Below are 26,073 nucleotides of genomic sequence, written 5' to 3'. Positions count from 1 at the left end.
GCAGGACAAGTAACTGAAGTGTCGTTGTGTGAGCACTTTGGGATCGGCTATAACAGTTCTTTTGGTTTTAAAGCAGCTAATGCAAAAGGACAGGGTTGGTCCACACGTTAAATTCTAAATTGGTGCAAAGCCAACTTAGGTGGTATTGCACAGGAACTTGTCAAAATTAATTGGAGTAGGTTGCTTGTCACCACTGGAAAGTGGGATGCATTTAAAAACACGCTTGTCACCACTGGAAAGTGGGATGCATTTAAAAACACGCTTGTCACCACTGGAAAGTGGGATGCATTTAAAAGCACGCTTGTGAGAATTCAAAGGAAGACACCAATGCTGGAGAAACTTAGCGGATGAGGCAGCATCTATGGAGCGAATGAATAGGTGATATTTCAGGTCGTGACCCTTCTTAAGACTGATGTGGGGGTGGGGGGGGGGGGCGGGAAGAAGAAACGAAGAGGAGGAGACAGTAGGCTGTGGGAGAGCTCGGAAAGAGAGGGGAAGGAGTGAGAAAGCAAGGACTACCTGAAATTGGAGAAGTCAATGTTCATACCGCTGGGATGTAAACTCCCCAGGCGAAATATGCGGTGCTGCTCCTCCAATTTGCATTGGGACTCACTCTGGTCATGGAGGAGGCCCAGGACAGAAAGGTTGAATTCGGAATGGGAGGGGGAGTTGAAGTGCTGGCCCAGGTTGGTTAATGCGAACTGTGCAGAGGTGTTGGGCGAAGCGATCGCCAAGCCTGCGCTTGGTCTCTCCGATGTAGAGCAGTTGAAACCTAGAGTAGCGGATGCAACAGATACGGTTAGAGGAGGTGTCGGTGAATCTCTGGCACACCTGGAAAGACTGCTTGGGTCCTTGGATGAAGTCGATGGGGGAGGTAAAGCGACAAGTGTAGCATTTCCTGCTGTTGCAAGGGAAAGTACCAGGGTAGCGGGTGGTTTGGGCGGGAAGGGACGAATTGACCAGGGAGTTACGGAGGGAGCGGTCTCTGCAGAAAGCAGAAAGGGGAGGAGATGGGAAGATGTGGCAGTGGTGGGATCCCGTTGGAGGTGGCGAAAATGTCGGAGGATTATCTGTTGTATGTGACGGCTGGTAGGATGGAAGGTGAGGACAAAAGGGGGATTCTGTCCTTGTTACGAGTGGGGGGGGGGATGGGGAGTGAGAGCGGAGCTACGGGATATAGGAGACCCTAGTGAGCGCTTCATCTATGGTCGAAGAGGGGAACCCCCATTCCCTAAAGAATGAGGACATCTCCAAAGCCCTGGTTTGGAACACCTCATCCTGGATGCAGATGCGGCGTAGATGGTGGAATTGGAAGTAGGGGATAGAGTCCTTACAGGAAGCAGGGTGGGAAGAAGTGTAGTTGTGAGAATTCAAGATAGGCATGCTCCTGTCAGAGTGAATGATAGGGCACAAAGAGTGAGGAATCAGGAATCATAAGGTCATAAGTGATAGGAGTAGAATTAGGTCATTCGGCCCATTAAGTCTATTCCGCCATTCAATCATGGCTGATCTATCTCTCCCTCCAAAACCCATTCTCATGCCTTCTCCCCATAATCTCTAACACCTGTACTAATCAAAAATCTATTCACCACTGCCTTAAAAATATCCACTGAATTCACCACCCTCTGACTAACGAAATGTCTCCTCATCTCCTTCTTAAAAGATCGTCCTTTAATTCTGAGGCTGTGACCTCTCGTCCTAAACTCTTCCACTAGTGGAAACATCCTCTCCACATCCACTCTATCCAAGCCTTTCATTATTCTGTATGTTTCAATGAGGTCTCCCCTCATTCTTCTAAACTCCAGCGAGTACAGGCCCAGTGCCGACAAACGTTCATCATAACCTAATCATTTCTGGGATCAATGCGGCCTTACCAGAGCCTTATAGAGCCTCAGCGTTATATCCCTGTTTTTGAATACAAGCCCTCTTGAAATAAATGCTAACCAACCAGAAAAAGCCCCTTTTTATTGCCACACTTTGTCTTCTGCCATCCTGCTATCGATGCTGGTATCTGTCCTTTGATAACGTGGCCTCTCTTCTTCCTTCGCAGCCTCACGTGTGGCAGTTTATCAAAGGCTTTCTGAAAATCCGGGTAAACAACATCTACTGACTCTCCTTTGTCTGTCCTGCTATTTACTTCTTCAAAGAATTCCAGCAAATTTGTCAAGCAAAACCTCCTCTTCACAGAGCAATGCTGGCTTTTATTGCGTACTTCTAAGTACTCCGTAACCTCATCTTTTATGATGGACTCTAAAATCTTACCAACCACCGAAGTCAGACTAACTGGCCTTTAGTTCCCACTATTCTGCTCTGCTCCCTTCTTGTGCAGCGGGATAACATTGATAATTTTCCAATCATATGGGACCTCTCCTGTCTCTAGTGATTCTTGAAATATCACTGTCAATGCCTCCATAATCTCTAAAGCCTCCTCTTTCAGAACCCTAGGGTGCAGTCCATTCGGTCCAGGTGATTTATCCACCTTCAGCCCTTTCAGCTTCCTAGTAATAGCCACTCCACTAACTTCCAACCCCTGACTCTCTTGAATTTCAGGCACGTTGCTCCTGTGTTCCACTGTGAAGACTGATGCAAAAAAGTCATTCAACTCCTCTGGCATTTCTTTATTCCCCATTATCACTTCTCCTGCATCATTCTCCAGTGGCCCAATTCCACTCCTGCCTCTGTAGTACTCTTTATGCAACTGAAGAACATTTTGCTATCATTGGCTAGCTTACTTTGGTATTTCATCCTTTCTCTCCGTATTGCCTTTTTAATCACCTTGACAAGATGACAAGAGAAATTGAGGCTCTGGTCAGCAAAAAGGAGCCATGGATCAGGCACAGGCAGCTGAGATCATGTGGAGCTGTATAGGTGATTGAACAGCATACTCGAGGAGGAATCTCTACAAGATCTCCCCTCATCCTTCTACGCTCCATGGAATAGAGACCCCCCCTACTCAACCTCTCCCTATAGCTCACACCCTCTAGTCCTGGCAACATCCTTGTAAATCTTTTCAGAACCCTTTCAAACTTGACAATATCTTTCCTATAACAAGGTGCCCAGAACTGATCACAATATTCTAAATGCAGTTTCACTAACGTCTTATACAACTGCACATGACCTCTCAACTTCTATACTTAATACTCTGACTGATAAAGGCCACAGTGCCAAAAGTCTTTTTGACCACCTTATCGACCTGACTAGACCTTCAAGGAACCATGCACTTGTGCTCCTTAATTCCTCTGCTCTACACAGTACTCAGAGGCAATAGACAATAGGTGCAGGAGTAGGCCATTCGGCCCTTCGAGCGAGCACCGCCACTCAATGTGATCATGGCTGATCATTCACAATCAGTACCCCGTTCCTGCCTTCTCCCCATATCCCTTGACTCCGCTATCTTTAAGAGCTCTATCTAACTCTTCTTGTGCAATGAGGTAACATTGATAATTTTCCAATCATATGGGATGTCTCCCGTCTCTTGTGATTCTTGAAATATCACTGTCAATGCCTTCACAATCTCTAAAGCCTCCTCTTTCAGAACCCTAGGGTGCAGTCCATCCGGTCCAGGTGACTTATCCATTTACTGTGTAGGTCATGCCCTTCTTCGACATCCCAAAATGCAACACCTCACACCCTCTGTATTAAATTCCATTAACTATTCCTCCACCCACCTGGCCAATCATAGAAACATAGAAATTAGGTGCAGGAGTAGGCCATTCGGCCCTTCGAGCCTGCACCGCCATTCAATATGATCATGGCTGATCATCCAACTCAGTATCCCGTACCTGCCTTCTCTCCATACCCTCTGATCCCCTTAGCCACAAGGGCCACATCTAACTCCCTCTTAAATATAAATCCAGATCCTGCTGCAATCGTTCACAACCATCTTCACTCTCTGCAAACCACTAACCACTATTTAGTTTTAATTTGTTGGGTTGTGTTAGGGGGGGGGGGGGTGTTCTCTGTCTCTTCCTTCGGGGGAATGCGACTTTTTCGTGTCGTATCCCCCTTCTCTGCCTCCGTCTGCGCTGAGGCCTAATGGCGGAGCTGGCGGCCTCCAGCCTGCGACCGACCCCGAGGCTCCGGAGGCAGAGCCAGCCAGGACTCACCAACGAGAGGCTGGCCGTCTTCGGGGCTGAGGCAGCGGTGGCCCCACTTGCTGGTGCGGCGTTCTGGCTTTCGGCGGCGGCCTGGAGCTGATGCAGCGGCCCGGAGCGGAGACTGCAGGACCCGGAGCTGGGGCGGCTGCCCGGAGCGGAGACTGCGGGACCCGGAGCGGAGACTGCGGTATCCGGAGCTGGGGCGGCTGCCCGGAGCTGATGCTGTGGCGGGCCGTCTCGGAGCGGAGACGGCGTTCCGGCTTTCGGCGGCGGCGACATCACCACGGAGGTCCGCTGGACTGGAGGGCGGCATCTCCGGCCTGGATCGATCGCCTCAGCGCAGAGGGAGAACAAGGAGGGAAGAGACGGAGACTAAGACTTTGCCTCCATCACAGTGAGGATGTGCTTGGTGAACTCACTGTGGTGGATGTTTAATTTGTGTTTATTGTATGTTTTGTTTTTATTGGTTCTGTGTATGACTGCAGACAACATAATTTCGTTCAGACCGAAAGGTCTGAATGACAATAAAGGAATCTAATTCTAATCTAATCTAATTCTAATCATCAGCAAACTTGCTAATCTTGCCCTGTACGTTCTCATCCAAATCATTGATGTAGATGACAAACAGTAACAGGCCCAGCACCGGAGAAAAGGAATAGGTGACATTTCGAGTCGAGACTTCATCAGACTGAGATTCTGGGGAAATGGATATGACAGATATAGACGGTGATATAGAGAAAGAGAACACATAAATGATAGATATTCAGAAAGTAATGTTGATCAAAGAAAGATGGAGCCCACAATGGTAATTGTTGGCTGTGGGTAGGTGATAATGAGTCACTGAGACAGTGAAACTCAACAGGACAATAGTAGAACTACTATGATGACTAGGGTGGGAAGAGATAGAAAGAGACAGGAAGCAAGGGTTAATTGAAGTTAGGGAATCAATATTCATATGCTGGTTTGTAAACTGCCCAGATGAAATATGAGATGCTGTTCCTCCAATTTGCGTTTCGCCTCACTCCGACAACGGAGGAGGTCCAGGACAGAAAGGTCAGTATGAGAATGGGAAGGGGAGTTAAAGAGTTTGGCAACCAGGAGATTATACAGGACAAGGTGGACTGAGCGATGGTGTTCAGCGAAATGATCACCCAGTCTGCGGTTGGTCTTGCCGATATATTGGAGTCCACACCCGGAATAGTGGATACAGTAGATGAGGTTCAAGGAGGTGCAAGTGAACCTCTGTTTAATCTGAAAAGACGATCAGGTTCCCTGAACAGAGTCGAAGGAGGAGGAGCAGGAACAAGTGTTGCATCCCCCTGCAATGCAGGGGAATTAATCTGGGGAGGGATTGGTTTGAATGGGAAGGGATGCAATAACCAGGGAGTTGCGGAGGGAACGGTCTCTGTGGAAAGTGGTGCAGATGGGAAGATGTGACCAGTGGTGCAATCCCGTTGGAGGTAGCAAAATTATCAGACGTTTATGTATTATATGCGACTGTGAAGGGGTGAAAGGCGAGGACTAGGGGGACTCTGTTCGTGTGCGGCTGGGTGGAGGGGGTGCATGTGCGGAGCTGCGTGGTACCGAGGAGACAAGTGAGGGAATCTTTTATGATAAAAGTTCCTGGATGTTCTGGTATGGATCACCTCATCTTGGGCGCAGATGCCACGTAGACAGGAGAATTGGAAGAAGGGGTATAGAATCTTTGCAGGAGGCAGGGTGAGAAGATGTGTAGTCTAGATAGTTGTGGGAGTCAGTAGGTTTATAATAGACGTTAGTCGATAGTCTATCTCCTGTAATGGAGACGTCGAGATCAAGAAAGGGGAGGGAGGTGTCGGAGATGGAAACTGGAAGTGCGGTTAATGAATACTACATGGGTGCAGGAGGGGATAGGGCCAGTGTATGCCTGGAACAGGGATTATTTAACTTACCCATCAAAGAGGCAGGCATAGTTGGGGCCCATGCGAGTGCCAAATGCTGTGCCTTTGATTTGGAGAAAGTGGGAAGAGTCGAAGGAAAAGTTGTTGAGAGTGAGGACCAGCTCTGGTAGGCAGAGGACGGTGAAATATTGCTCCACTCCTATTTCTATTTGTCACCTTCTGAGGATATATCTGCATCACCTCTTGTTTTGAGGCTACCTTTTCAAGATGTTACAACTTGCAATATTTAATTTCCCATTTTCTCCATTGATGCCTCAATAATCCCTGCTATATTTAATTCCATACAAATTAGTTCCATAGTCCCCACTCAATTTTAAAAAATTATTATTGATGTAGCTGGCAACATTATTAATATACCCATCGTTTACAGGCCTTGTATTTAAAACTATATTCTCTATCATATTCAGTCCTTGTCCTGCAAAGAGGCTGAAATATAGATGAGAATGCTTCAGTTGTGAATACCTTTAATCTAAACACATTCTGAATACTGTATTCAATTTTGAACACCACACATCCCACAAGGTGTCCAACAGAGAATTGAAATTGAGGTCATTAAAAAGATAAGGATTTTTATTGGGTATTAAGTGCACCAAGATGGTTAAATCTCCTTGTTCAGTGCAAGGGTATTAACTACAAATTAATGCAAGAAAGAGCAAAGATAAGTTAATACAATTTTTTGCATTAAACATTACTGAATCAGTTGATGCATTATCACATGTGGCTACTAAGCAATGCCAGCTGTAAAATTTAACGGGGGTGTTACGAAAAACGTCAAGTGTAAAGAAATCTTATTTATTTCCCACAATGGCAATTCATACAACTGAATTCATTAAACCTTTCAATGGACAGTAAAAAAAAATCTAGCAAATGTAGTTTTAATAAATTAGAAATAATTCAATTATTGCTTGGTTAACAAAGTTAATAGCATAGAAAATGCTGAGAAGCTGCAAATAATAAACATTCAGAAGTAGCTGATGGTATTCTGGTTTACATAGATCTTTGTAGATTAAGTGAAAAATGTCAAGAGTCCCACAGAACAAGCTGTAACTCAATGGGGGAAAATGAAGGGCAGCCACAAGCAATGTAACACCAATGTTGGTGGTCTAGGGGCAAAAAAAGATTAGTCATATGGAGTATGGTTGTCAATCAGTTCAGACAACAATGTGGTGATAGCATGAAGCAAGGACAACATGAAATATATCACCAGCAGGATATAAAACTCAATGTACAAAAAGATTGAAAGAAAATACTATATGGAATTATTATTTCACAAATAATTTTTAATTTTTCCTACATTCTTACATCCATCTAAATCCTGGACAATCAAATCTATTTATATGGAGTGTGAAGCTTATTCTGATATAAACATGTTTATGAACAAAATAATTGATAGTAAAATAAAAACATTTAAAAGATTAAAATTAAACGTAGTACAGAATACAGATAAGTAATCAAAGGACATGGCAATAATTAAGTGAACAGTGATTGGCAGACTACCAGCAACCATAAATTTGTTATTTAAAGAAATGCGTAGCTTTCAAACTTAAATTGGCACTTTGAAATATTATCTTTTGAAAATATTCTATAACAGAGCGATGGAAGTGGATTAAACCTGGTTAATTTCCAGATTTTGGTCAGATATGCTACAGTTAAAGCAAAAAGCCTGTCAGCAGACCAAAGCAGTATTAAAAAGGTACATACAGTGCCCTCCATAATGTTTGGGGCAGAACAGTCATTTATTTATTTGCTATGTAGTCCACAATTTGAGATTTGTAATAGAAAAAAAATCACATGTGGTTCAAGTGCACGTTGTCAGATTTTATTAAAGGGTATTTTTATACATTTTGGTTTCACCATGTAGAAATTACAGCTGTGTTCATAAATAGTCCCCCCATTTCAGGGCACTATAATATTTGGGACACATGGCTCTACAGGTGTTTGTAATTACTCAGGTGTGTTAAAATGCGTCCTTAATGCAGGTATAAGAGAGCACTCTGCACCGAGTCTTTCCTCCAATCTTTCCATCACCTCTGGAAAGTTTTATTGCTGTTAATCACATGAGGACCAAAGTTGTGCCAACAAAAGTCAAAGAACCCATTATGAGAAACACAAATAAAATTAGTTATTGGCTGTAATCTTGCATATTTACATGTAAATGTTTATCAATATGCAAAATTCAATTCAATTCAACCTTCAAGCCTTACAAAAATCAACTGTTTGGAACATCATTAAGAAGAAAGGGGGCACTGGTGAGCTTACTAATCTCAAAGGGACTGGCAGGCCAAGGAAGGCTTCCTTAGCTGATGACAGAAGAATTCTCTCTATAATAAAGAAAAATCCCCAAACACCTGTCTGACAGATCAGAAACACGCCTCAGGTGTGGATTTGTCAATGACCACTGCCCACAGAAGACGTCTTGAACAGAAATACAGAGGCTACACTGCAAGTTGCAAACCATTAGTTAGCTGCAAAAATAGGATGGCCAGGTCACAGTTTGTCAAGAAGTACTTAAAAGTGCAACCACAGTTCTGGAAAAAAGTCTTGTGGACAGATGAGACAAAGATTAACTTATACTAGAGTGATGGCAAGAGCAAAGTATGGAGGAGAGAAGGAACTGCCCAAGATCCAAAGCATACCACCTCATCTGTGAAACACGGTGGTGAGGATGTTATGGCCTGGGCATGTATGGCAGCTGAAGGCACTGGCTCACTTATCTTCATTGATGATACAACTGCTGATGGTAGTAGCATAATGAATTCTGAAGTGTATAGACACATCCTATCTGCTCAAGTTCAAACAAATGCCTAAAAACCCATTGGCTGGCGGTTCATTCTACAGCAAGAAAATGCTCCCAAACATATGGCTAAAGCAACAAAGGAGTTATTCAAAGCTAAAAAATGGTCAATTCTTGTGTGGTCAAGTCAATCACCTGATCTAAACCCAATTGAGCATGCCTTTTATATGCTGAACAGAACACTGAACGGGACTAGTCCCCAAAACAAGCATAAGCCAAAGATGGCTGCAATACAGGCCTGGCAGAGCATCACCAGAGAAGACACCCAGCAACTGGTGATGTCCATGAATCGCAGACTTCAAGCAATCATTGCATGTAAAGGATATGCAACAAAATGCTAAACATGATTACTTTAATTTACATGACATTGCTGTGTCCCAAACATTATGGTGCCCTGAAACAGGGGGACTATGTATAAACACTGCTGTAATTTCTACATGGTGAAACCAAAATGAAGAAAAAAATATCCTTTATTAAAATCTGACAATGTGCACTTTAACCACGTGTGATGTTTTTCTATAACAAATCTCAAATTGTGGAGTACAGAGGCAAACAAATAAATGATGGGTCTGCGTCCCAAACATTATGGAGGGCACTATAGCAGGATGCAGTTCACTGCAAAAAAAGAGAAAGTATGCATAATAACAGAATGTACACAATGCAAATATTTTAGCACAGCCTTTAGAATGTTAAATCATCAAGTACATAGCCATAAGGAAGCTATTGTTTAATGCGTATACAGATTAGTTGAAAAATTCAAGACATCAAAATAAAAGGTTTAAAACATGTAAGGGAAGTTAATATTTGTTAAAATTTAAGTAAAGATTTTAAATTTCCATTCCGTTCTTCCAATAAAGAGGCAACAGATTTATGTTTTAGTTTAGAGAGGCAGTGTGGACCATGGGAAAGTTGCACAGGGGCATTAGATGGAATACAGGCAGGCAAAATAAATTAGCACAGTAGATTGAATGCAATGTGGAAAACAGCAAGATCATCCATTTCTTAATGGATTTCTTAAATGGCTCGAGCCTCAGTAAGTTGAAATTTTAGATTGAAGGCACTTGATCTGATGAAGAATGTTTGTCCTGAAATGTTACTCTGTTTCACACTCCACAGATATTGCCTGATCTGCTGAGTGCTTCCAACATACAATGTTTTCCAGCAACAGCATTGATTTTTTGATTTTCATTTTCTGAGAGATTGAAAGATTTTCAGATGACCATGGTGCTTCTATGGACAAATCCTGTGAAAGTTAACCTGGAGGTGCAAAAATCAACTAGGAAGGCAAATAATGTTTGTCTTTATTGCAAGAGGTTATGAGCATAACCAGATCCTACGTAAGGACGGATAATACCTGTAACTAGAGGTCACATAAATTCATACATTGACAGCAGGGCGGGTTTATCATAGAAGTAAAATTTAGGCAGACTGGGGCTATAATCTTTGGATCAGAAGAATGATTGGGGGATCTCATTCAGACAAAACAAGTTATAGAGTTTGACAGGGCAAATGGCAAGTCAATTATCTTCCTGACTGGGATTTCAAGATTAAGGTGCAGGAATCATAACGAAGTGTCACGCTCATAATAATAGGGCTACAATTCAGGACAGATATGCGAAAATTTCTTTTCAGCAGAGTAGTGATTAATTCTCTATCGAAAAGGGCTATGGAATCTCAGCGGTATCTAGACAGACAGATAGAATTTCAGATGTAAATGGATATGAGATTAGGTCAGGAAGAGAACCAAGGTCAAGGATCAGCCATGAGCTCATTAATTGGCAGGACATCAGGGGCTGAATGATCTGCTCCTGCTACTTTTTCCTTTGTTAAGAAGCTTCAAGTTTCTTTTACTGAGAACTGTTAATATTGTACCAATTTATAATAAAGAACACAACCTATGATTCTGCTGAAGATTAAACCCCTTCCAACATGATTTTGGTTAGAATCTGAACATTCTTGTCAGAAAAGGCTAACAATTCCCATCAAGTGATTTCAATGTTGGTTAGACAAAGCCTTTTGCAACCTTTCAATGTACAATAAACTGAATGTACAATGAACTGAATGTTGTAAAACATACAATCTTGCTTTGCTGAATTTGGATTTACAGCATCAAGCCCACAATGGAAATCAAGCCCACTCATCCCATACAGCATCAAGCCCACTTATCTCATGTGTTTATTTTTATCTCATCCCACTCAGGTTCTAGTTAAATGCTGCTGCATATTTAAGATACTTCAAAGCATTTACAAAATCCTTTACAATTATTTTATACTTCAAAGTGGAATTCTTTAATTAATGCAATATCCAAGAATCCCAGCACCAACTGGCACTTCATTCTACAATAATGCACTTTCAACAACTTGAGCTAATTTAAAAATTACAGCAGGAGATGAGAGCATGAAGCCAATGTCAGAAAATCTACAAAAAAAGCCATAATTTTATGAAATACAGTATCACCCCAAAAGAGAAACACATTGATAAATATGTGCGCATTTCTACAAATATGTTGAATGGGTGAGTAGCATAGAGGAAACGTGTGTAACTGTATTGGGAAAAAATTAATTTGTTCTCATCATCAACACTATTTCAATTTTTTTATTGATGGCATTTTCATTCACTTGAAATAGTTATGATAAATTCAAAGAGAGAGTCACTTAAATCCATCAGCCATGAATCTGCAGAACATTTACCAAAGTCACAGTTTGAAGGCATACAGATTGGTTTGCGCTTGAAGATTGGTTTGCGCTTGAAATATCTGTTTGCACTGGTTTTGATGTTGGTTGAAAGCTAGAGAAATTGTCATATAACTGGATTTATTATTCACACAGAAATTAAATAGTCTGAACCATCATAAACTACCATTCAAAACAGTCTACTTGCGTGTCACATTTTGTACAGACTCACTTATACTTCAGTTAAATGTTTTCCAAACCTATGCTGACACCAAAACTTTGCTCCTTAAATCAGACACTCCAAGAACATTTTATTATTGTTGTTGCATAATGACTCAAAAACTTCAATGGTGTTTATTGAAGAGATAGTACTAAAACCAATGTCTTCTAATACTTTTAGGTTAAAGCTTTGGCAACCAGTACATTAAACGTAAAATAAGGGACAGCAACGTGACTGCAAAATACAGACTTTAGGCAGATCACAACCACAGTCTTATGCACCATGGCATTACAATCAAACATACTTCTGGGGTACTCGGCAGGTCAAGGTGCATATGTAGAGGCATCAGGATGCATGCTCTCAACCCAATCCTCTACTATCCATCTGCCTCCACAGATGTTGCCCGACGTATTGAGTTCCTCCGGCCATTTGCAGAGCGGAGTGCCGACTCCATGTTGGAGATGAGCTCGGTTGGGATAATGGTACTGGAAGCAGAACTTTCATAAGTTGGGTTCATAAACTGGAGGGGACCTGTGCGTTTCTTGGTGTGTTTTGGGTTGTAAATGGTAGGGCATTAGAATATAGAATAGCACAGCACAGGAAAAGGGCTTTAAGCCCATGATGTCTTTCTTGATCATGATGTATATTTAAAATAGTCCCATTTTGTTGCACATATTCTGTATTATTCCATTTTCTGTCGATTCACGTGCATTGTTTAAATGCCTCTTCAATGTTCTTGGCCTATCTGCTTCCACATCTCCCCTGGTAGCATATGCCAGGACCAACTAATCTCTACGTAAAAATTACCTTGCAACATAAATTTCCTTTAAAGTTTCTTCCTCCTTAAGGCTGTGCCTTTGAGTATTTGACATTTCCACCTTAGGAAAAAGACACTAACTATCCACCCTATCCATGTCCCTCATAATTTTATATACTTCCATCAGGTTATCATCCAGCCTCTGACACTCCACAGAGCGCAATTGAAGTTTGTCCAACCTCTCCTTATAGCTAATATTATCTAATCCAAACAACTTCCCATGGAACCTTTTCTGCATCCTATCCTATCCAATACCTCCACATCCTTCCAGTAATGTACAAAGCAGAATTACACACATTGTGATGTTTTTTTTAAAAGAGGAATAGAGAATTGACATTCAAAATCTCAAGATGCCAGTAATACTTAATAGATAAAAAGAAATATCACTTCCAATCAACTGGACCCTACCTCAACAGAAAACTATGAGCTTCAGAAAATAACAAGATGCAGAAAATTACATGGCAAGTGAATGTATCCAGAATCCTAGGATCAGTGGAAAATATTATCAAACAGAATTAAAAGTTTAAAACTCAATTATTCTGGTTTATTAATCATGTAAATTTGAAGACTTTACATTAACGAAAGTGCTTGACAAAAAAGTGCAGCATTTTTACCAATTTAAAAAATGAAGCTGACAACAGTCCCAAAAGTAAAACAAATTTGTAGTAATTTGCAGTGTTCATTTAACATTTAACAAAAATAACTCACCATTGTCTTTACTGCTGTTCTCTTCCACAGTCATTTGCTCTGCAAGCTCCGATAGAGACTCATCAATTGTTTGGCTGCCACGCAATGTTAGGGAAAGCCGGCGCTTAAATTTTTTCATCTTTTCCATGAAATCCTCCACTTTAGAGAAGCCTAAAATTAAACATTAACATCGTTCAATTAGACTCATTAGGAGGTACAATAATAATAATAATAATGGATGGGATTTATATAGCGCCTTTCTAATACTCAAGGCGCTTTACATTGCATTATTCATTCACTCCTCAGTCACACTCGGTGGTGGTAAGCTACTTCTGTAGCCACAGCTGCCCTGGGGCAGACTGACGGAAGCGTGGCTGCCAATCTGCCCCTCCGACCACCACCAATCACTCACACACATTCACACACAGGCAAAGGTGGGTGAAGTGTCTTGCCCAAGGACACAACGACAGTATGCACTCCAAGCGGGATTCGAACCGGCTACCTTCCGGTTGCCAGCCGAACACTTAGCCCATTGTGCTATCTGCCGTCCCAAATGAGGCTCACCTGCACATAAAGTATGCAAATGTGAATCTCCTAAGAATTATAAATAGTAATTTGAAAATTGCTACATATTAGCAGAGCTACTATTAGTCAAATAACTCTCAAGTTCAAAGACGTTTTCAGTGAGTAAAGTAGTTCAAATGTTACCTTACTTAAATTGGAAACATCACAAAGACAAAATCTGTGCCCACTGATATATGTAACAACATGGGTATAAACTGACTAAATCTTTCCTATATTTAAGAAAGAACTGCAGATGCTGGAAAAATCGAAGGTAGACAAAAATGCTGGAGAAACTCAGCGGGTGAGGCAGCATCTATGGAGCGAAGGAATAGGTGACGTTTTGGGTCGAGACCCTTCTTCAGACTGATGTGAGGGTGGGGGGGGGGGGAAGAAGAAAGGTAGAGGCGGAGATAGTATGCTGTGGGAGAGCTTGGGAGGGGAGGGGAAAGAGGGAGAAAGCAAGGACTACCTGAAATTGGAGGTCAATGTTCATACCGCTGGGGTGTAAACTACCCAAGCGAAATATGAGGTGCTGCTCCTCCAATTTGCGGTGGGACTCACTCTTGCCATGGTGGAGGCCCAGGACAGAAAGGTCGGATTCGGAATGGGAGGGGTAGTTGAAGTGCTGAGCCACCGGGAGATCAGGTTGGTTATTGCAAACTGAGCGGAGGTGTTCGGCGAAGCGATCGCCAGGGCCTACGCTTGGTCTCACCGATGTAGAGCAGCTGATACCAAGAGCAGCAGATGCAACAGATGAGGTTGGAGGAGGTGCAGATGAACATCTGCCGCACCTGGAAAGACTGCTTAGGTCGTTGGATGGAGTCAAGGGGGGAGGTAAAGCAACAAGTGTAGCATTTCCTGCTGTTGCAAGGGAAAGTACCAGGGGAGGGGATGGTTTGGGTGGGAGGGGACGAATTGACCAGGGAGTTACGGAGGGAGCGGTCTCTGCGGAAAGCCAAAAGGGAAGGAGATGGGAAGATGTGGCCAGTGGTGGGATCCCGTTGAAGGTGGCGAAAATGTCGGAGGATTATCTGTTGCATGTGACGGCAGGTAGGGTGGAAGGTGAGGACAAGGGGGACTCTGCCTTTGTTACGAGTGGGTGGGGGGGGGGGGGGTTAGTGAGAGCAGAGCTATGGGGTATAGAAGAGACCCTGGTGAGAGCCTCATCTATAGTTGAAGAGGGGAACCCAAGTATCCTAAAACATGAGGACATCTCCGATGCCCTGGTTTGGAACACCTCATCCTAGGTGCAGATGGGGCGTAGACAGAGGAATTGGGAGTAGGGTATAGAGTCCTTACAGGATGCAGGGTGGGAAGAAGTGTAGTCCAGAAAGCCATGGGAGTCAGTGGGATATGGATAGCTCCAAAAATGTCCTTCAATTTTCATTATTTTAAGCTCTAATTCTTATTTGTGTTAATATTGCAAATTATCATACTGGTTAAAGGACAAACTTCATTAATACTCTCACACATTTTCTTATCTCCACATTATATTTTCTGAACTCGGTAAATCTGACATGAAGAGATTTTCCTGCTTCAAACAGTAATATCGTGGGATAGTTGTCAAGCTGATTGATTGATTGATTGATTGATTGATTGATTGATTGATTATACCTTTAATAATCCTTTACAGGAAATTACAGTGCCACGACAGCTTCAAGACAGACATAACACCACACATTTCCTCAAATGGCTTCCATACTTAACAAGTTAAAATACAAGTTAAAATACAAGTTAAAATACAAGTTAAAATACAAGTTAAAATACAAGTTAAAATACAAGTTAAAATACAAGTTAAAATACAAGTTAAAATACAAGTTTAAATACAAGTTTAAATACAAGTTTAAATACAAGTTAAAATACAAGTTAAAATACAAGTTAAAATACAATTAATTTAAAAAAAAGTGCAGTTATTTATGCGCATTATATAACCTTATAGCAGCTGGTAAACAGGACTTCCTATGTCTCTCAGTTTTGCACATTGGTGCAATCAGCCTCTGACTGAAGATGCTGCTCTTGATCACCTTCAGGGCATGGAGTGGGTGAGTGGGGTTGGTCATTATAGAACCTAGTTTGTTCAGAGTTCTGGCCTCTGCCACCTGCTGGACCGTTCGTTGCTCAGCCCCGACCACTGAGCCGGCCTTCCTGATTAGCTTGTCCAGTCTGTTTTTATCTGCTATACGGGCGCCATCTCCCCAACAGGCCACAGCAAAAAACAGAGCACTGGCCACCACTGAATGGTAGACACTGCACAGTAGGGGTTGGCAGATGTTAAATGCCCTCAGCCTCCTTAAAAAATACAGTCGGCTTTGTCCCTTCCTGTACACCGCCTCCATATGACACTTCCAGTTCAGCTCACTGTCAAGCTGCACCCCAAGGTACCTGTGATTAGCGACCACCTCCACCTCAGTGCCCTTAATGGTGATTGGTGTTGCTTGAGTCCTCCTCCTCCCCCTCCTGTGTATCCTAGATTTGACAAACAGAATGGAAGGGGTAATAGAGACAAGTAAAAAAATCTGAGGTTGGAAACAAAGTGCTGGAACATCTCAGCTGTTTGAGACTGAAAAGGAAAATGACCCATACTAAGGAGTGAAGGAAAAAGTGGGGTGAAAAGAAGGAGTTGATAGGTGGACCAAACTGAGGATGCAAAGTGTGTGAGAAGACGTGGATATATAAAATCAGAAAGAAGAGAGAGGGGTGGGGGCGTCAGAGGATGTGCATTACTTGAAAGCAGGCAAAATGAACGGGCTTGTCAGTGGGCTGTCGACTACCCAAGTGGACAATGAGGTTCTCTGGCTCCAGGGCGCGTCTGTTGCATGTGACGGCAGGTAGGGTGGAAGGTGAGGACAAGGGGGACTCTGCCTTTGCGCTCTCTCTCTCTCTCTCTCTCTCTCTCTCTCTCTCTTCCCCCCCCCTTAAATACACCAAAACATGACCAGTATAATGACTTTCTCCAAAGTCACCATGTGTCAATATAAATTCCTCTTCATATCCTTTACACACAATGTTCTTTGTCATGTGATAGTGGGGCACAATAACATCACAACCAATACTTCACACTACAATTAGTACAACACCGTGTAAAATGAGCCAGATCATGCTTTTAGTTTCCACAACATCCATATAAACTCCACCCGCACGGCATCTGATGTCAGCGTGTGTTCTGCTTTGCAAGCCAAAATATAGGTTTGTTTATGAAAGTCATGAAAAGTTTAGAGAGACCAATTGTGGGCAAATGGGGCAACTTGGTCAGTATAGGCGAGCTGTGCCCAAGGGCCAGTTACTGTGCTGTAAGACCATTTGCAGAACTGCATATTATCTACGATCTCATCTAAAATATTTGACAAATAGTTAAGAGATTAAGCGACTGTGATGGGGTGATCCTACCAATTGAAGAGTTAAAATTTGTTGCCCAAGGTCAAGTTCATTTCAAAATAAATTGTAATTGCAGGAACTATCACCGCATAAATCTCTGGGTTGAATCATTTAGGGATATTTATAGCAGCGTCCAGCAACACAACAGAATCTTATTTTATTTGGTGGAGTCTCATTTAGGAATCGTTCTCACAACCAACTTACCAATAAATGAATTAAGAGATAAAAAAAAAACAACACGCAATGAGTTTATATAATCTTTTTCACAGTCACTTCAGAACATTCATAATTGGCTATATGAAATGTGTGTATTTCTAGATCACATTAACTGTTGTGCTGCAAAAACTGAGCAGACAATTTAAGTGCAGAGGAACATTGCATATGAGTCATAGAAAGATACATCATGGCAACAAGTGTGTAGGAAGGGACCGCAGATGCTGGTTTAAACAAGTCAGATTTATTTGTCACATACACAATGAAGTGCAGTGAAATGAACTTGCCAGCAGCAGTACAATAAAAAAAGAACACACAATACACAATAAAAATTTAACACAAAAACATCCACCACAGCATTCAATACTGTGGTGGAAGACACAAAGTTCTGTCAGTCCTCCTCCATTTTTCACCGTAGTTGGGACCACAAACCTTTGCAGATGTATAGGCCCTCATGTCTGGAAGGTAAGTCCCAAATCGGTGCTTCCCTACCGGAGACCGTGGCTTCAAGATGATGTAGGCCGCAGGCTGGCGGTCGAAGATCTAAGTCCCCGCCGCGCCGCGGCTAGAAGCACCGCAGACCTCGGCTTCAAGATGTTGTAGGCCGTGGGCCGGCGGTCTGAGCTCTTCTCCTCCGGGGTCCCCAACGAGGGATCCCAGGCTCCGCAGACCGTGGCTTCAGGATGTAACAGTCGGCGGGCCAGCGATTGGAGCACTCCCTTTGGCGACCCCCAGCTCGCTCGCTCCACGATGAAAAGTTCACGCTACGCCCGCTGCTGAAGCTCCGGGCCCGACTCCGGGAAAGGCTGCACCAATCCTTGTTGTTAGGCCGCGAGGGAGGCGAAATGGAAAAAGTCGCCACTCCATGGAGGAGGCGACCGAAAGATGTTACTACTCCCCACACAAGACACACCAAGAGACACTAAAACAAAGATTTGGACATACTAAAAAAACTAAAAAGTAGAAATGACTAACACGCTGCTGGCAGGGCAGCCGTCTCGCAGCGCCCGAAGATAGACACAAAACGCTGGAGTAACTCAGCGGGACAGGCACGGAGAGAAGGAATGGGTAATTTTTTGAAGACCAGTCTGAACGGTCTCGACCTGAAACGTCACCTATTCCTTTTCTCCAGAGATGCCACCAGTCCCGTTGAGTTACTCCAACATTTTGTGTCCACCATGGCAACAAGCTATTTAGCCCAACAAGTCTGCACCAGTGACGTGCGGTGAGGTCAATGGCTGGGGAGGCACTGGCTGGTATCAGTGGCCCGGCCCTCCCTGTATTGATCACCGTGTCTCCCCGAGGAGGGGGAGAGAGAGAGAGAGAGAGAGAGAGAGGGGGAGAGAGAGAGAGAGGGGGGAGAGACAAGGGAGGGAGGAGAACGAGCAGACGGCGAGAGCAGGCACGAGAAGGGTGGAGGACTCGACGGAGAGCGATGACCGCGATGCCCAGGGACCGCGAGCAAGATGTAGGTGAGGGAGAGAATGCGGGAGAGGACAGAGTAGCCGACAGGGAGGCTGAGAGAGCCGCAGAGCGGAGAGGGGAGAACTGAGAGGGGCAGGAGAGTGAGAGGGGGAGAGAGGGGAGAGAGGGAGAGAGAGGAGACGAGGAGGTGGGAGAGAGAGGAGACGAGGGACGGAGAGAACTAGAGCAGGAGAGAGAGAGAGGAGGGGAGAGGAGGAGAGAGAGAGAGAGAGAGGAGAGAGAGAAGGGAAAGGAGAGAGACAGAGAGTGAGGAGGGAGGAGAGGAGAGAGGAGAGGAGAGGAGAGAGAGCGAGATGACGAGAGAGAGGGCGAGAGGGGAGGAGAGAGAGAGAGAGGGGGAGAGAGAGGGGGAGAGAGAGGGGAGAGAGGGGGAGAGAGAGAGAGAGAGAGGGGAGAGAGAGGGAGAGAGAGGGAGGGAGAGGGAGAGGGGGAGAGAGAGAGGGGGAGAGAGAGGGAGAGAGAGGGAGAGAGAGAGAGAGAGAGGGAGAGAGAGAGAGGGGGAGAGAGAGAGGGGGAGAGAGAGAGAGAGAGAGAGAGAGAGAGAGAGAGAGAGAGAGAGAGAGAGAGAGAGAGAGAGAGAGAGAGAGAGAGAGAGAAAGGAGAGAGAGAGAATGGAGAGAGAGAATGGGAAGAGAGAGGATAGAGAGAATGGAGAGACAGAGAAGGGAGAGAGGAACGATGGCACGTTATAACCTGCAGCCGCCCCATTCTGACCGCCGCCGAACCCCCCCACCGCTCCATTGCACCCTTCTTCACGGCGGCCTAGTGATGTCTCGGCTCTGACAATTCGAGGGATCTAATCGGTAATAACAGTAAGAGCAGCCCTGGGTCGCCGCGCTCCCCGACTCGAATCTGTGCTTGAAAAATCAGGTGGAGGGCCTGATGTATCCCTGCGGGCCATATTTTGGAGACTCCTGCCTTACATGAACTAAACAAAAATGTACAGAAGTACAAAAAGTGACGACTTTATTATTGTTATAAGTATAGATCTATTTTTTAAAAATCTAATAACTTTCTAATGTACCTTCCCAAGTGGCGTATCTTGTTCCGCTCCATGATCTTTGGTCTGTGGCGCCGCTGCTGAAGCTAGTTAACGTGGAGGGAGAGTAAGGTAGCGTCAATTACGGGGGCCTATGTAATTGACGCTCGCTCTTCCTCCACTGGGATCAAGACACGCCCCCTTGTGAGGCAGAAGTGATCGCTGCCTCCCCTGGAGCTTTTTCAATGCAGTTTTATGTTCAACTTGACAGTCGCCGGCAGTCACCTGAAAATTCACCTAAGTGGGATAGGCTCATTAAGGCGATGTTGGATCTCGTCATCAAAGTCGACGTTGGAGGAGAGGTGACTTCTAAGGTACGGAAAGTGATCCACATTTTCCAGGGCTGCTTCACCAAGTTGAATTGCTGGTTCTTTTCGATTTATCTCAGTTGGTGACGATTGGTAGATAACCTAAGTCTTCTTGTAGTTGATGGTAATTCCAAGTTTCGTGTATGCACTGTTGAAGGCAGTCAGGATCTGTTGCAGATGATTTTCTGGGAGAGCTGCAACACAGTTATAGTCTGCATATTGGAACTCGATGAGGGAGCTCATAGATGTCTTAGTTTTGGACGTGAGACGAGCAAAATTGAAAAGTTAATCTGTTCTGCAGACGATTTTGATTCCTGGGGGTAGGTCGTCCTTAATGATGTGGATGGTTCTTGCAATAAATATGGTGAACAGTGTTGGGGCAATCACGTATCCCTGCTTTACTCCTGATCTGACTTGAAACGGCTCACAGTTGCTGGCCATGACTGTGGCAAGCATGTCATCGTGCAGGAGTCTCAGGACTCAAATATACTTTTCAGGACATCCATTGGTAGATAGGACGTCCCATAAGAGTAAGGGGCCAGCAGGGATACTGCTTCTATGGTAAAAATCATTGCGGCTGGCTGATGAAATAATTGGCCTCTCTCTGTTTTTAAGGGGATAGCCCCCTTTAGAACTTTTCTATATTAATCAGAGGCACAAATAATAGTATGTTGCAATGACTATTCTTGTACACCAGAATCAGAAACAGCTGTGTATTCCCCATTACGTTATTTATATGGAGAATAACCTGCATTTGGAATAACCTGCGGTGGAATTGATTGTAGACTTTAAGAGAGCTCCCCTTCCCACAGTCACATCTGTGAGTCATTTAAGTTCCTTGGAACCATCATCTCCAGGGACCTTAAATGGGAAGCCACCATCGACTACATAGTCAAAAATGCCCAAAAGAGGATGTACTTCCTGCGGCAGTTGAGGAAACACAATCTGCCGCAGGCAATGATGGTCCAGTTTTATACTGCCATCATTGAGTCAGTCCTCACCTTGTCCATCATGGTCTGGTTTGGCTCAGCCACTCAGAGTTTCCAGCGCATCGTTCGATCAGCTGAGAAGGTTGTTGGCTGCAACCTTCCCCTCATTAACGAACTGTACACTGCAAGAGCCAGGAAGTGAGCGGGTAAGATCATCTCTGGCCCCTCTCAACCTGGCCACAAAATCTTTGAAACACTTCCCATCAAAGCCGCCACAGCCAGACATAAAAACAGCTTTTTTCCACAAGCAGTAGCTCTACTCAACAAGTAGCCTTCTTTTGCTCTGGTATTTTATTTAATTCTTCACGTGTTTAAATTATAATGTTTTATTTTTAATTGTCCATTGGATATCGTGTTGTTACTTGTGAGCAAAGCACCAAGGCAAATTCCTTGTGTGTATACATTCTTGGCTAATAAAATGTATTCAATTCAATTCATTTCGCAACATTCCACTTTCAGATTTAACACAACCTTTCATTAAATGTGTTAAAATACAGCAGCCAATTTGATCATGGAAAGGTCTTACAAACAAGAGAAATAATTTTGTGTTTTCGAGAAATAACCAAAAAATACTCAGGCCATAAGCATTCTGATTATTGGGTAATTAACTCTTTTTCTTTCCTTAAATACATTCAACTCAGATATTTTCAGCATTTTGCATCTTTATTTTGGCTATCCAACCCCTTCTGTAGGAAGGAAGTGCACATGCTGGTTTAAACCGAAGATAGATACAAAATACTGGAGCAACTCAGTGGGACAGGCAGCATCTTTGGAGCGCATGAATGGGTGACGTTTCGGGTCAGCCTGAAGAAGGGTCTCGACCTGAAGACCAGTCTGAAGAAGGGTCTCAACCCGAAACGTCACCCATTCATTCTCTCCAGAGATGCTGCCTGTCCGCTGAGTTACTCCAGCATTTTGTGTCTCCCGTAGTATTTTACTTTAGTATGAGTATTTTTACTATTGTTGTTTGAATAAAAATTGCATGGCTGGACTGCACAAATATCTCTCAAGGTATTGAGTCTCTAAGGAAGGAGGGCCATCAATTAACAAGCAAATCTCACACCAACAGTTGTGTGGCCTTTGCAGAGGAAATATAATTACTTAGAAGCATTTGGAATGTTTAAAGCATTAAATAAATTGAATGCCTCTGCTAATTCAATGCTTGAGCACTCAATCCTTTGACATGGAAGCTGGTACATGCACCAACCAGGGGATGTTACTCCACATTTCATTATCACGTTTCTGTTGAACTATTAGTTTGTATCACCATCACCATCAGCACAGCTCTGAATTAATTTCACAAATTATAGAGGGAGTGAACTCGGTAAAGAAGCTAAGAAATAGGTCAGTGGATGAATAGTGGCAGATATTTAAACAGCTAGGTCATGACACAGTAACATTTATTCTAGAAATAGAGACCCCATAAGTAAGAGGATTCATTCGTGAACAGGTCATTAGATTATACATCTAATCAAAAGGTAAGGCATGCAAAGTAACAAGGACTACACCAGAGAATTAGGAATCAGCAGTGAACAGAAAAGAGAAAAACAAATTTGTCAAGGGAGCTGATTATGCTAGTTCACAAAAAAAATTACAAATAGCTTAGAAAAACATGTGAAAATCCCAATGACAAAAGAAAAATCTACAAGACTACAATTAGACAAATCACCTGGACCTTGTCTCAGTCATCAGTCTCACATCATTTACATGGTGTAGAAGTGGGATGTGAACTGTTTACCGGTTTTTATTTGTTTACTGAGTTTTTATTTCTCACCATCATGTCCTAGTGCAGAAAGCCCGACCCTCTAATCTTTGATGCTGATATCAGCGAACGCTGGGCCACCTTTTAAATAGACTACCGGCACTTCATCAATGTTGCACACCGGACTGACTCCGATGCTGTAAAGGCCTCCCTCCTACTCAATCTTGCTGGGCCAGGAGCTCTACGCCGCTCCAGAACCTTCAGATATGCTCCTGCGGTTCTTGATGACAACGACCAGGTAATAACTCCAGCGGAATCTCCCGACGATTATATGGTGTAGAAGTGAACGATGGAGCAGTTGTTTGCAGACCTACCTTGTGCCATCATTGTCGATGACATCCTTGTGTACAGGAAAGACGTGGCAGAGCACGACCGCAACCTCAAACTCGTTCTGGAGCGTGCACGAAAAGTCAATCTCAAGCTGAATCCGGATAAGTGCAAGTTCAGGGTCCCGGAGGTCACATATGTCGGACACGTATTCACCTCTGGCGGCCTCAAACCAGACCCTCAAAAGACTGACGCCATCACCGAGATGCCAGCCCCCACTGATGTGAAAGCCTTGCAGCGCTTCCTGGGTCTGGCGAACTACCTCGGCAAATTCATCCCGAACCTCAGTGAGCTGAGCTCTCTACTACGACAGCTTACGAAGAAAGATACCACATGGATGTGGCTCCAGCAGCACCAGGCGGCCTTCGAGGTACTCAAGTCCAAGCTGAGCAGTGCGCCGACCCTGGCCTTCTTTGACCTTGATTGTCCGGTGACGATCACCTGTGATGCCTCAAAATGTGGTCTTGGCGCAGCCTGTCTACAAACGTCCTCTGATGGCACCTTACAGCCCGTATCGTATGCATCTCACACCATGAGTGAAACGGAGCAACACTACACGCAGATCGAGAAGGAACTGTTGGCTGTCGTGTTCGCCTGCACCAAGTTCCGCGACTTCCTCTATGGGAACACATTCACGGTAGAGACGGATCATCAACCCCTGGTAACGATCCTTAATAAGCCCATTCATGCCGCTCCCGCTCGCCTTCAACGCATGATGCTGCAAATGCAGGGTTACGACCACGATTATTTACAAGAAGGGCAAAGACATGCACCTTGCCGATGCCCTCTCTCGCACCCCACGGGCTTCCTGCGGACAACACCCACACGAGCGAGAAAGCTTCACAGTCCTCGGTGTCGACTTCGGCTCCAGCAGACAGCTACGCACCCTGGCTACACACACTGCCGCCGATGAAACACTTCAAGTCCTATCGTCCGTTATCAAGACAGGGTGGCCTGACAATATATCCAACACATGGCGGTGCAGCCGTTCTTCCTCATCCGTGACGAACTGGTTGTGCAAGACGGCCACAAAGCGGTGGTGCCCTCATCATCAAGGGCCACAAAGTGGTGGTGCCCTCGTCGCTAAGAGACGAGTACTTCGCGGAGGCACACAGCGGACACCCCGGAGCTGACGTCACGCTCGCGCGTGCCCGCGATCTCTTTTACTGGCCGGGGATGGCAAAATACATCCAGGATCGCGTAGCCTCATGCCCCGCCTGCAACAGCCTCGCGCCTCATCAGCAGCGACAACCGCTCCTACAACAACCCCCGCCAGCACTGCCCTGGATGTCGCTGGCGGCAGACATCTTCGAGTGGTGCGGAAAGCACTATCTCGTTCTCGTCGACTCTTTCTCCAATTGGTTCGAGATCGACCAGGGAGTGCACCCTCACGTCCGGGTCTGTCATACGGAAGAGGAAACGACAATTCTCTGCCTATGGGACTCCGGTAAGCCTGCAAACCGACAACGGCCCCCAGTTCACCAGCCACACGTTCAAGCTTTTTGCTGATCGATGGAACTTTCAACGCATCACAAGCAGTATAGATTATCCACAGAGCAACGGACTCGCTGAACGCGCCGTCAGAAGCGCAAAGCACTTGATGGAGCATGCACGTATTTCACATTCGGACATTTACCTGGACCTGCTGAATCTCCGGAACATTGCCCGGGATGGTGCCCTGGGCTCACCGGCTCAACGCTTGACAAGATCTCCGATTCCCATTGCACTACAACAGCTGATCCCCGAGTGCTCAAACCCGCTAACGTCCAGAGACGCCTCCAGGAGAAGAAAGACATACAGAAGCGGTCCCATAACCGTTCTAGCAAACCGCTCCAGCCTCTACTGCCTGGGTAGGTCGTCCGCCTTCGCACCACGACTGGTCACTCCCGCTTAGCCACTGTGATAAACTCGGCTGACGAGCCACGGTCGTACATTGTTGATTGTGATGGAACTGTTTACCGCAGAAGGAGACAACATCTTCTTGCTGTGAGAGAGCCGCGACCGTCACCCACTGGTCCATATGCTCCACCGCTCCAGTTGCCATCTCCTGCGTCCTCCCCTTGCTCCCGCATGCCTCCCACCCCTCCGCGGCTCACGTTTACTACTAACAACGGGGCCTCGCCCGTTAAAATCCTCTCCCTTTCGGTCTCCACAGACGGGTTCGGTGACGTCCTCGCCTCCTGGTCTTCGCTCTCCTTTTCTCGATGAGGGGGGGGGAGGGTTTGGTTCGCACGCGCTCAGGCCGTGTGAGTCGACCCCTGGACAGATATGGGGAATATGTTTAACATGTGCATGCCACCCCATGTTTGGCGAGTGTGTTTCATTTTAAAAGGGGAAGGATGTAGATTGATGCTGTTCAGCCACTAACCACATGTTGCTAGCTTTACTAACTCCACCCCATCACCAGAGCTATAACAGCACTCCCCTCCTCCTGCAGTCAGCCAGATGCTGCACGAGGTCCCAACGGCAACAGCTTCCAATGCTGTGCTTGTACAACAGTGATTAAAGTTGTGTTTGATCTAATGATCTATTGTCATCAGTCTCACATCATTTACAGACCTGATGCCCAGCATCAGGGGAGTTTAAAAGAATTGCCTGCAAAGATACTGGTTATATTAAATTAAAATTTTCAAAACTCACCGAATTGTGGGAGGTACTAGATGATTGTAAAATAATAAATGTGCCTCTCGTGTTTAACAAGGGTGGAAGAAAAAAAGTGGGAAACTAAGCCACTTAGTTTTACATCTATTGTTGACAAGACACTCGAGTCAATAATCAAGGGTT

General features: G+C 44.6%; 1 protein-coding gene across 2 annotated transcripts in view; it reads right to left on the bottom strand.

The window, feature by feature from the left end:
* The window catches only part of cdk17 (cyclin dependent kinase 17), a 168,186-nt gene that overhangs the window by 82,032 nt on the left and 60,081 nt on the right, over window positions 1-26,073 (bottom strand). For both annotated transcript variants that reach the window (XM_033039359.1, XM_033039360.1), the window contains exon 3: window positions 13,249-13,398. In XM_033039359.1, the coding sequence (XP_032895250.1) occupies window positions 13,249-13,375 (127 nt within the window). In that variant the 5' untranslated portion in view covers window positions 13,376-13,398. The remainder of the gene's footprint in view (window positions 1-13,248; window positions 13,399-26,073) is intronic.

This window comes from Amblyraja radiata, chromosome 21 (assembly GCF_010909765.2).
Source record: "Amblyraja radiata isolate CabotCenter1 chromosome 21, sAmbRad1.1.pri, whole genome shotgun sequence".
Classification (NCBI taxonomy): domain Eukaryota; kingdom Metazoa; phylum Chordata; class Chondrichthyes; order Rajiformes; family Rajidae; genus Amblyraja; species Amblyraja radiata.
This window is presented reverse-complemented; position numbering and strand designations above follow the sequence as displayed.